The sequence below is a fragment of the Ovis aries genome, chromosome 6, assembly GCF_016772045.2.
Source record: "Ovis aries strain OAR_USU_Benz2616 breed Rambouillet chromosome 6, ARS-UI_Ramb_v3.0, whole genome shotgun sequence".
NCBI lineage: Eukaryota > Metazoa > Chordata > Mammalia > Artiodactyla > Bovidae > Ovis > Ovis aries.
In genome coordinates this window covers 38,148,889-38,162,367 of record NC_056059.1, presented here as the reverse complement: position 1 = coordinate 38,162,367, position 13,479 = coordinate 38,148,889, and the positions used below count along the sequence as shown (strand labels likewise).

Genomic DNA, 13,479 nt, shown 5'->3' with positions numbered 1-13,479 from the left:
TTATGGTTAGAGGGTACTGAAGATAATAAAAACATTCAAAAGAAGTGTGATTAGTTAAAAGAAAATGAAAGTAACATTTTCTGGACTTAATGTGTTTTGCATATGTTCTTATTTAATTTTTACTACAGCCTTAAGATGCCATTATTACCCTCATTTTACAGATGAGGAAATTGATGTTCAGAGAAGGTAATTTGCCCAAGACCACATCTGGTATGTGGAAAGACCATGATTCAGTACAAGGCTCTCTAATTTCAAAGTCTGTTACCTTCCCAGATAGATTAGGTAAATGATTGGAGCCAGACTTTGACCACAAGAATATATATACATGGTGGAAAGGTTGATTTTGATCATTCATTTACTATCAGTTTTCATATATGACATTGCCTTTATTAATAAGGCTAGTTGTATAAGGTACATAATTTGACCTTTTTCAGCTTATAACTTCAGGTATTTAAATTTCAAAATGAGAGACAACTTATTTTAGAGATGACTATCTGATTCATTGTCAAATTTTGTTTGAGAGATAAAATGAATGTGTTTTGTTGTAGTGCTTATTTAATTTTTATGACCTGAAAGGACAACCTGGACAGAGGGAGAAGTCTGGCCTCCAGGTGATTTTTCAAAATCGCTTTTCCTATATATAAAAAATGTATACCACCAGCATTTATTTGGATTGAAAATTAAAAGTTGCTATATAAAGAGTAAATATTTTAAAGTAAATTCATATATTTCCAAACATAGTAACATTTAATGGCATTTATGTAATTATTGAATATTCAGTGCCATTTATTTAACTATTTAGGCATTTATTTTAATTAAATTTCCTTGAAGAACTCACCTAAAGTGACTAAAATAAATAAGGATTATCTCAGCATGCCCAATTTTATTTTACAACTGGTAATTGTCTGAATTAACCCAAAGTTGTCCCTTGAGTCAACGTATTTTTCACTTAAGCTTTATGAAACCTTTCAATGACTTTTTTTTTCTTTCTTTCTTTACAATATCAATGACTTTCCAAAAACACCTTTTCCAGACCTACTAGCTGTTTTTCAAAAATCCTAATCTTAGCCAGTGGCTAAGACTTTGCACTCCCAAGGCAGGGGGCCCAGGTTCTATCCCTGATCAGGGAACTAGATCCCACATGCCGAAACTAAGAGCCCAAATGCTGCAACTGAAGATCCTGAATACTGCAGCTAAGACTGGCACAGCCAAACAAATATTAAAAAAAAAAAAAAAATCCCAGTGCTTGGAGTCCTTTCATATTTCTGGTTCTTGAGGCCATAATTTTTAAAGCTTTAAGATTTCCTTGATCTATCAAAATTATGCTTGGCATATGAGTCAAGTTTTAGTACAGTAATGCTGCATAACAAACAGCTTCAAAATCTATTTCATGCTTATGGGTGACTATTCATTGGAGTCTAGGCTGTGGATGGGGTTTACATCTCCTCATGACCCCACGTTCCAGACTGAATGGATAATGGCTTTATGGGGCAAGTTCTTCTGATGTTGGATGGTGAAAGTTCAAGATAATTGCCATGGGGAATTTGCCATGTCTTTTAAAGCCTCTGTTTAGAGTGGTATACTGTCACTTCTTATATATTCATTTCATTGGTCGGAAAGCTTTGCCTCACTCTCTATAAGAGACACTGCATAGTCTTACATTCAAGAGGATGAGTCTGTGATTCTGATATAATGACAGGGTAAAAGTTGGAAAAAATTATGAACCTGCATAACTACAGTTCTGGGTTTTTAATTGTATAGATTATGTAAACCTTTTGATTGTCAGATTGTTTACACAAATTGATCAGTTTTCTTAAGCAAATATTCAATTAAAGTTATCTGTCTTCTGCAAACTAACTTTATTAAATACATGTGTCAGTACAGAATTTAAAAAATAATGACTAGTGACTCTACCTGATTAATAATTAGCCTTTGCATGATGTTTTGTAGTTTATAAAATATTTTAATATTTTAAAAATTGGTCATAAATAAGTTAGGTGACAGAATCCTTATTTTACATATGTGGAAATTAAAAGCCTGGCTTGGCAAGGCTATAACTAGTAGGTTCCATTCCAGATTTTTGGAGACTTCAAATCCAGTCATCTTTCCATTACTCATCCTGGATCTTATGTTCCCATTCCCTATTCTTTCCCAGTTTAAATAAATAATGGGAATATTTCTGGACCACTGCCAGAAATGAAAGGAATCTATCACTGCACTCTTTATATTCCAACAAATTATATATCTTCTATTCTGACCTGTGTATCTGAATTAATGCAAGAGGCTGAACCTATCTAGTATTTATTCATTATCATTCCAGAAAGATGAATGTTTATTTCCTTTGTAGTTTAGCAGAAAACAAGTATTTAATTTCATTAAACATTTCAAAAGTATAAGAGAAATTACTGTGGTACACCAGTGCTTTTCCAATTAGTTCTAATGTAGCTGCCTCAGATGATGATGGTTTCTGTATTTGAGGTTCTGTGTATTAAATTATTTGGGAAAAGAAATTGGAGGGAGTTTCTGTTGCAAGGAGTAAGTTTGAAAAATCTCTGTCTATACCAAGTATAGTTAGGATAGAAATGTTATTATTTCTTCATAAAATTCCTTCATTTGAAAATGTTTTCCACGAACTCTCTAATATATTCCAGTAGTTGGATTATAAGGAACATTCTTGTGAAAAAAATCCATGTTTTGTATTGAATAACATAACTTGTTTACTTGTTTTTTACCCTAACTTTTATAACAAATCCTTTAGCAATGTAATAAAAAAATCTGATCTGACTTTTTAGTAGTGGATTTCTATTCAATTTTCTTGGACAGCATTCCATGTTCTCAAATTTGTAGGTTTTTCTGGTGCTTTATTCCATTTTTGTTTTATATTGTCATTTGTGCCAAATTTATTCCCTTATCCCATATCTCCCTGTCTGTTTTGATTTCTTTCATAGTGAAAATAAAAATTAGTAGACAATAATAAATTGAGTATTTCAGAAGGTTAAATGATACTTAACACATTATTAACCAGTGACATATTAATGCTACAGGTTTAGTTACTGCAGAAATCCCCTGGTCAAATAATGTGTTGAAACTCTATTGTTGGATAATGAATTTATAGCCAGCTCATTGTTCTTGCTACTTTGTCCAATAATAGTGCAAAATTACTCTCCATATTTCTTTTTAAATGTCACCAGTTTAATTTTTTTTTTAGGCCTTTCCCCCTTACTTTTAGTAGTTAGCTTTTTTATATGACCCATTGCTGTGGAGAGTGGTAATTTTATTTGTTTTATATAAAGTTAGTGTATTTAATCAATATTTTTCCCTCTTTTGAAGACTGTGAACCAGAAGAGCTGACTGACTGGTCTATGGATGAAAAATGTTCATTTTGTAACCTACAAAGAGAAGCAGTCAGTGTAAGTTTTAGTGCTATGAAATTATTTCTAAACTAATTGCACAGTTGTAACACAAATTTTTTAAACTTAATTTGTTCTGAGAATTTGGGACTTAGAGTGAAATTTAAATACTTGATTTTGGTAATAAGAATATTTTGAAGCCTCATGTTAGAAGTCTAACATTTAGCTTAACTTGCAGGTGAAAATCCCAATATACTCATCTTTTTTGCTTATTTCACATTTGTTTCTTAAAACTCCTGACTCATAAAGTTCAGTTCAGTTCTCTTTCATATTTAGGTTGACAAAGGTGAGCCTAGTTTGATCTGAGACTACCTTACAGTCTGATTTCTTAGGAATCAGTGGTTGGAAGATAATGTAGTACTATTTTTTAGATTTTTACTTTTTCTTGAAGTCTTTTGGATATCATAATTGTCTCCTGTGAAATAATTATTAGTTTTTATTGTAAATAGGGCATAAACTAGACAAGTAGAATCATCTTGTATGGTAGGAAGTCCTAATTCTTTTAATATTGTTGTGAGAATGGCGGAAAAGAAATGGGAACTTGGAGAACTTGCACCCATTTTGGTCATGTTAGTGGGTAAACATCTGCTTTGTTCTTCAAACTCTCATTGCTGGCATGCTATATAGTGAATTTATTTAACAATATATTTTATCTTTTCTCCCTCTTCCTCTTGTTTGACAGTAGTTTTGCTAAGAAATAAGGCTAGTTTGGCCCTCTATCAAAGATAAATTTCTTTTTTCCTGATTCCTTCCCCAAATTTTATATTTTGTATATAATTTCATATATTTAAAAGACAGAACAAATGACCATTTAGAGAATTTCTTTTTGCCATTTTAATGAAGTCCCATGTTTAAATAAAAAGTGATTTTTTTATGATGTTTTCTTCTAATTTTAGGATTGTATACCATCTCTTGATTCTTCACAGTCAACACCAACAGAGGAGCTATCATCTCAGGGCCAGTCCAACACTGAAAAGATTGAATGCCAAGCAGAAAATTACCTAAATGCACTCTTTCGAAAGAAAGGTAATATTGATATACTTTGTCATTTAAAATTTGTAGTAGAGACCTAAAATGTATGAATTTTTCTCGCATACGAGTTTTTAATATGTCAGTCTCTACTCCATTCTTGATTATTTCCTTCTTTGTCCTTAGTTTTTCTCCATGTTTTTAAGGCATTAGGATTTGCAGTCACAGGGCTAGCCTTCTGCTAGGCTCTCCTTTTCACCATTCTGAAATCTCTCCTTGACTTTATGTTGTTAATTACTGTAGGCAGAATAAAATTTTGTATGCTTTTGGTCTTCCTTATTTTGTTGCTTTTCTCAAGACTGCAAAAGTTCTTTTGTGTTCAATAAGTGATAGATATATTGCAAAACTGTTTATAGAAATGTAACAGTTAAATCATTTATCAGCCAGGTTGGTAGTATATTTGCTGGCTTGAGATTTCAGTGTTTCTTTGATAGCTTGAATGTGCTATTAGAATGTCACTGTTCTTCTTTGCTTCCTGTCTATCTAAACATTTAATCAAAATGAGGGTTGTTTCATGTGTTTCCTTGCTTGATACATATGTATCAGGCAGAATTTGTTTTTATATCTTAAGCTACTTGAGAAAACTAGAGAAATATAGACCCTTCCATTTTTTTTCTTGGCCATTTCTGCAATAGTAGAATGTCTTTAATTTTTACCATATAGACCTTGGGAATAAGTGATGGTTTAGGGGGAATGCAGGGTGGTAGTGGGAAGATCATCTTACCTCCCAGCTTCCAGAGATGAGGAAAATGATACTGTATTTTCATCTAAGTATTGATAGTGCTTTTAATACTCTTTTGAATTAGGTAACATCAGATATTTTCTGTTAAATAGGTACCTTTCAAGTTTTAATCTGTAATGTTGAATATTGTCCTTACCTTTGAGAAAGGAGGCTTTTGTTCAGTCTTAGTGTTATGAGTTCTTTTATGTGTTGAAATATGAAAATCCTCTGATTAGAAGAATAATTAGCATATTAAAAGGCCTAAAGTTAAGAACTATATATATTTTTAAGTGTAAAGGACTGAAAATCTTTCCCTGTGTGTAATTAAAGTAACTCATATTGAGAAATTGTCATTGTCTTTAAAAAACAAAATTTTAAAAAAATTTTCTACATGAACTAATATAAAAATACTTTACATGCTTTAAGGATTTTGTATTAATTTAGAAAATTTTATTCTGCCTGTATATTTACACTTATGAGAAGAATTACAGTCTCAGATTTACATCACAAAGAGAGCTGGAGGAAATGTATGCATTTACACGCATGCATGCAGAAAGTTTCACTCATCTTAGAACTCATTACTCAGTCTCCTTCTCCTTTGAGTAATTTGTAATGGTAGTAGGTAGAAATTAATAATAGTAACTTTTAATATTTGATAGTATGGAGTTAACCTGTGCTCCATTGCCCTATTAAGAGTAATCAGTAAAAAATTGGTACTATTTCAGCTGATTCAAGCATCTGGGTCTTCAAGAGGTCTCCTACCAGTGGTTGGGTGAGTGTTCATGGATATTTAGTGACCTCTCCATTTGGGGATTTTTGTTTTTCTTCGAGATCTTTGAAGGATCACAGAGTTTTTAAATAAAAGGTTCTTATTAGTAGTATTTTTGCCTTACCTTAGGTCTTTAGTATTTTTGTCTTTGTTAATTTCTTTATTTGTGGTCCATCATCACCTTCCAGATTTAATTAAACATAAGGACTTTTCTACTTGTTTACTTGGCTTTGTTTCTGTTGTTTGTTTTTAATTTCTATGAATGAAATAGTTTTCGAGATTTCCAGTATGGTCTGACCAGGATGTGGCTGGAAGATAGTAACAGTATCTTTTAAATGGTCTTAATTCCTTTATGCATTTATTTCTTTAGTAAGTTCTTTAACTTTGAAACAAAAGGCAAAAAAAACAAAATGTGTTTTTAAAGATAGGAAATATTTCCGAGTCTTTGGAAGCAAATAAAATGCTAATAGAAGCCTGTTGTTGGTTGGTGAAGTTTTTATTTGATTCCTGAACATTTCACAAAGTCAGTCATTTTTAGGAATTCTGGATATTAGTAACATTAGTATTAATGATACTTTGAATCTGTTGCTTAGTTTGAGGAACATAAGCATGTGATCATCTTGCCAAAACACAGAGAAATCTTTTAATATTCTTATTATAGCTTGTTTATTATCTTTCCTAACTATAGTTTTATGGACTTCGATGATATATTACCTTTATTGAGAACTCACACTTAGGATAATTATTATGGTTGATGTCACCAATTATGATGTCATCAATCATGATTGAACACTAAGCCCGTTTAATAGCAAAACATTGTTGAGAGATGGATACTCTTGTTATCATCTTAACAGATAAAGATAATAAAGCTCAGAGAAGTTAAGTTTTGTGTTGTGAACATTTGAACCCTGGGAAGAAATTTTTAAAAGGTCAAAGATGTTTTATGTGAAGAGCACTTAGATTCTAAGTATTAAGTAGAAAAGTCTTCCTGTTTTCTACTGCTTAACAGCCTAGAATTAGGATTATTTTAATTGAATTGGGAAGGCTAGAGAGGACCTATGAGAAATACAAAGCATTCCATCTTGCCTTCGTATGAAGAGCTTTAATGATTAGTTCCCTTACAGTATTTAGTAATTGGAAAAGCTTATTACTTAATCTAAATACAGTTTGGACAATCCCTTATAATAGAAGCTAGTCAAAAATACTCTTTGCGGGTTGAATAAGTATAGTCAGGGAGAGGGGATATTTTAGTGTAGAAGTGAATTTTCAACTAATTTTGTATATTCTTTAGACATGTTTCAGAATTGAGTTCCTTGTAGAGATTAACCTGCACATTTATGTAGAGTGCTAGAGTAGAATGAAACCTCCATGATAGCAGGGACTTTGTTTTGTTAATTGCAGAATCCTCAGTATATGGAATAGTACTTGTCACATCTTGTATCTTCAATAAATATTTCTTGAATGGATGAATGAGCACTAAGATAAACTAATATATGTTCCAGTTTTTCCACATACTTATGGTATGATATTTGTTCCATTTGAAGGATAAAATTGTTTTGCATGTATATATAGTTTATCTTCTTCTTTGTACTTAAATTTATTACTATGTATGTTTAGCATGAATATGTTTATTTTGAAATGTGGATAAACATAGGCATATAAATATAAAATGCCTTTTCTGAAGCTATCCTCATAGGATGTAAACTAAATTATTTTGACTTTAGGCTTCATATTCTCTGATCACCTGAAGCAGTGTAAATCACTAGCTTACAATTCAAGAAGATATCTCATCTTTTATTTTTCAATTAAAGAAGCCTACTTAACTAAATTGGACAGATAGTATACACATTGTAGCTGAATTAATCATACTGCTAAGTATATAATAAAATAAAGCCTTCCTTCATCAAAATATGATGTTTTTCCTACTTTATCCTCCACCCCCCTACCCCCCCCATCTCCCCCAACAACACATATTTAACATTCATTTAACTATTATTCTGGCCATTTCTTTTCGAAGCCCTTCTTGATATATAGTTGAAAGCTGCTATTAACCAATCTTTTCCCCTGAAATTAATTGATAGCCAGGTTTTATATAAAGTTTTTCATGCCTTTTCTGAACACAAATCTTTTTCCCTTTAAACTTTTAATTTTTAAGCTTTATAATATTGCATGAAATAAATATTAATACTTCTCATTAATTAATTGGATTATGTCTGATACTAAAACATTTGACTTCTTAGAAACAGGAGTATTAAATCTTTTAGATTGCTTTTCTCTAAATGCAGGTATCTTTGAATGGCTATGTAAATTTGACCTGATTCATTCATACCCTAGGTATTTATTATACAAATGCACCTTTCTGATACCATGTGGTCATATATTGAAAAAGTGAATTTAAAGTGTTATATTCTCTGCAACCTCATAGACTGTAGCCCACCAGACTCCTCTGTCCATGGAATTCTCCAGGCAAGAATACTGGAGGGGGTAGCCATCCCCTTCTCCCGGGGAATCTTCCTGACCCAGGGATCGAACCCAGGTCTCCCACATTGCAATCAGATTCTTTACCAGCTGAGCCACCAGGGAAGGCCCCTTGGCTTTCTCTTTATATGTGGGTTGCCTTTTTGGAACTCTCAGGGAACTGTATGTTGCTGCTGCTGCCGCCAAGTCGCTTCAGTTGTGTCCAACTCCTAGCAACACCATGGACTGCAACCTACCAGACTCCTCCACCCATGGGATTTTCCAGGCAAGAGTACTGAAGTGGGTTGCTATTGCCTTCTCCGAACTGTATGTTAGTGTGGTAAAATAATCCATATATCATTATGAGTCATAATCCAAAGGTGTTCATGAAAAAAAATTTTTTTTTTGCCATATACATAGATGATATGAATGAAATTCTAAGAACACACTAAAAGTTATAACTGGATTTAAGATCTTAGGCATTTTTAGTCACCTTTCTGCCTGTGACACCATCCATAGTAGGAATTAAAGACAGACTGTTGGATTATTCATTTACCATTACCTGGATTCTTTTATCTCCTTTTGTCTTCTTTAATCTCTAATTTGACTAGTCAGTTACACCTTTACAAGCACCCATATTTTTTTCCACTGTGTTTTCTGAAACTTATGATCTTTCATCAACAATCCCCTATATCCTCAGTCTTTTCTCTTAATGTTCCCTTTACTTTATTACTTTAGGTGAAACCTGTATATTCATAAAAGATGCTTTTGTAGCCCTTTCTCTTGCTAAATGTTTTTAATTGCTTGCTTTATGTAATACAGGAGTGATAAAATTGACAAGTTCTGAGATCTTTATAGCTGCTTTCCAATCATTTATTTACTTTCCTCACTCAAAACCCTGAGCTTCTATGAAGCACCTGACATCTACCTGTTCCATCCACATCATCATGTTACATACCTCTACTAACTTTTTTCACTTTCTTCCTCCTGTCTTAGTTCTTGGTGACTTCAAGTACTATGCAGCTGATTCATTCAACATTCTGGCTTCTCAGTTACTTGACCTCTCCATTTTAATGATCTTTTCCTCCATTCAACTCCAGCCACCTTTCTGATGATCATCCCTAGACCTTTGCCACCTCCCAAATATAATTTCAACCTTTCCTATTTCTGACTACCATTTTATTTTAATAGTCATCCTAATATTTTTTAACCTTTTTGCAACCCCCAATCTATTGACCATACCACTTCTCACTAGTCATTATTTCATGATTTCACTTTTCTCCTTACTCATTTCAGATATTGCACTTGATTGCTGTAATCATCTTTCTATAAAATCTTAACTTCCTTGCCTCTCTTTTCCTTTCTCATACTTGCATGCCAGAACCTCATCTGGATTTTGACCCTGTACCCCATATATTATACACTTGCCCTGGAACAGCTGAACTTGACTAAAGTTAAATACCTAGGTAGTTATTTTATATCCCTCTCCTCAAATTCTTCACAACTAAAAACCACCACTCCTTTTTGTAGTGCAGTTACCTTCTAACATTATATAATTTGCTTATTTTTTAAATGTATTATTCATTGTCTTTTTCCATCTGCTAGTATTAAACACCATGAAGAATTGGATTTTTGTATTTTTTCCTTCTGAGATATCTCTAGCATCTGACACACAGTAGGTACTTATTTTCTGTGCTTTTACCATCTTCACTTTGTTCTCCTTTTCTTTTCAACTCATCCTGATTAGACTTTCTTTTCTACTACCCTGCTGAAAGTGTTTTATCATTTTCATTGGCAATTCCATTTTGTACTCTTTAGAGGAAAGTTAATCAATTCTCACCTTATTCAGATTTTCACCATTCATCAGTGATAGGGTTGATCACTTCCTTAATCCTGGTTTCTAGGATATTATATTCTTTTAATTCTTTTCCCCCTGTCTTGCAAATTACTTCTTTCACATGCTTCTTGCTGGTTTTTGTGTTCTTTACCTTTAAATATTGAAGAGCCCAAGAGTTAGTCCTCAGTGTCTTTTCTTCTTAAATGGCTTCTCTTACTTGATAACTTCATTTCATCCAGTCAGTATGTCTTGGTGACATCTGAATATTGTAGGATTATATCTAATCCTAATCTTTTCTCTAGCTTTTCTCTCTTATATCTCTCTACTTGGTATTCATTAGAATATCTAATCGGTACTTCACATGGCCTCTCTAAAACAGAATTCTTGATTTTACTTTCCCAAACTTCTCCTGTCCCAACCTTTCCTATCTTGTGAAACGTGTCACTCTTGACCCTAGTTGGTTGCTAGTCCCCAAAACAAGAAACTTATCTTGATTCCTCAGTATCCTCTATACACACATGCAATCTATCATCAACTCCCATTTGTTGTTCTACCTTCAAAATCTATTCTAAATGTGACCGTGTCTCACCATTTCCATTGCTGCCACTCTAATCCAAGATGCTTCATCTCTGGCATGTACTACTTGATATTGACCAGAGACATATTAACACCACAAGCATTAGTTTCTGCAAAAATCCCCTTGTCAATATGTGTTAAAGAGCCTCCGAACTGTTTCTCTTTCTACTTTTCTCTTTCCGACCAGTTCATTTTTCTACACAAAATGATATTTCTGAAGCCCAAACCAGTACATCATTCCTCTGCCCAAAAGTTTCCAGTGGCTTTGCATGTCACTTAGAGTAAAATCTATCAGATGTTTGATCTACATGGCCTAGTTTAGCCTCCTTTTCAGCCAAATCTCTTATTGCTCATTCTTTTGCAGACTCTGGCTTTTTGCTCATCCTCTGATGTGCTAACCTTATTGCCATCTCAGGGTCTTCTCACTTGCTGTTGCTGTTACCTCTGTCTAGAATCCTTGTTTGCACCTGAGCATTGCACTCCATTGTATTACCAAACATTACCCTTGGCCCTGATCACTTGTTGCTCCAGCCACCCTGTTTATGATAATTCTTTCAGACAGTCTTTCCTACCATTCTGCTTTTTGTTTGTTTGTTTTTCTAACTAACTCCTCTTTTAATGTGTTTGTTGTCTCTGCTACTTCTACAATATAAGAACAGTAAGACGGGATTTTTATTATGCTATATCCCTAGCACTTAGAATTGTATATGATGCAGTCAAAACTCAATAACTTAATTGAGTGATATAGAAAAGGAATATTTTAAAGCTCAGCAGTAATGCTTTAAAATCATGATTTAAAAGATCATGTTTGTTTTAAAAGCATGACTTACAGTATACTAGATCTTTTAGCAGTCTTTAATGAGTCCCTGTATGTGATAAGAAAGTCTTCTAGGAATCAGCCTAAATAATGAAAATAAAAGTGATTCCAGATTTCTTTCAGAAATGTTTGGTCATTGAATTATTCTTTTCAGTAGTTTTATACAACCCTGATAACCTTTTAAGGACATAATTTAAATTTTGAGGAAGCAGTGGTTCTTCCATTTCTCTTTATATAAGGAGTTCTGTCTAAATTATTTCTTTGCACATTCTAATTAAGTTTTAAAAATGTAGTCTGTTAGGTGAGAGGGAAGACCTAATTCTCAGAAGAGTATAATTTTATTTGGGGCCCTTTTTTTTTGTATCACCATCTGTCCCTGGGTAATATTTCTTCCCTGTACTTTGTCTCTAGTATGGCAGATAATGGAATTGGCCTGTGTATAAATAAATGTAATAATCTATATATGCTATTCAAAATAATCAGAGTTCTGAACTGGAAAAAGCACTTTTATGTAAAAGTAACAGTTACTGTAATTACTATGTACTATTTAGCTGTTTTGTATTAACTTAGTAATATCATTTAAGAATCTTCTTAGAATATTTTTCTGATTTTCTTGAGTAACTCATAAATTCACCAGATATATCATCACCCATGTGTTCTTTCATAAAATGCTACTAATTTAGTTCTTTCTTTCCTTGAGTGTGACTTCCCCCAAAGTAAAACTAGCAAGTTGGCCTTTATAAAACATATTTCCCATCCATGATTAGAGAAGTTAATTCATTCAAGAAAGTTCCACTAATCTTCCTTCTATATACTAGGTACCATATTAGTGAAAAGAAAAAACACAAAAACATCTCTGTCTGCATGAACTTTTGTGTGGTAGTAAGGGGAAGCAACCAGTAAATAAGTAAATTATGTTTGTGGTTCAGTGTGCATGTATGCACATGCATACACACACACACAGTCCCCTGCCTTACACACATGCTGGATATAAATATATATTTAAGTGTTGGAGACAAAGGAGGAAGAGGAGCATTGGGAATACCAGGGCAGAGGTGGTATTCAAGTAACATTTGAGCAACCATTTAAAAAAAAAAAAAAGGGTATCAAACTACAGAAAACCTGGGGAAAATACATTTCAAGAGTTAAAGATAATATTGATTTTGAAAATTTATGTATCAGGCATGTGGGAAGTGATTGCCACCCCATTCCTCAGTTTTACAGACTACTTATTTTCCTTTTAAGACCACGCTAAAACTACAGCATTTTAAAGCAGATACGGGATTTAGAGATTATTTGATTCTACCGTTCCTTTCAGTTCAGTTCAGTTCAGTTCAGTTGCTCAGCCGTGTCCGACTCTTTGCGACCCCATGAATCGCAGCACGCCAGGCCTGCCTGTCTATCACCAACTCCCAGAGTTCACTCAGACTCACGTCCATCGAGTCATAATTTAAGTAACTTAACCAAGGAACATATATTATTTAACATGTATTAAATAACATAGTGATTATCAATAATACTTAGTAAAATAATCAAAAAGCCATTTTACAAAATGTTTAATAAAAGTTGCTTACATGAAGTGTGATGGTAATAAAAGAGATGAAGGCTTAGTTTTTGTTGCTGTTTGGTGATGAGTAATATTAAGCCAGAGTGAGCTGGGGAAGTAGTGAACAGATGAATGTCTGAATCCGTGGAGCTAACTCTGAACCATCAGCTGAAGTCAGAGGAAAGGCAGTGGGATTTTTAAGAAACTAAAAATGGATGAACTACTCAATTCACTTGTAGTTTTTCAGCCCCTGGTCACCCGTTAATGTGTGGAGTCTTCTGATCATGATCAAACTCAACTTGTATCAACCAAAATTT

At 33.2% G+C, this 13,479-nt stretch overlaps 1 protein-coding gene across 1 annotated transcript in view; it reads left to right on the top strand.

The window, feature by feature from the left end:
• The window catches only part of LCORL (ligand dependent nuclear receptor corepressor like), a 170,330-nt gene that overhangs the window by 60,584 nt on the left and 96,267 nt on the right, over nucleotides 1-13,479 (top strand). The window contains 2 exon segments of the mRNA XM_042251264.2: nucleotides 3,331-3,410; nucleotides 4,307-4,436. Coding sequence (XP_042107198.1) covers nucleotides 3,331-3,410; nucleotides 4,307-4,436 — 210 coding nt within the window.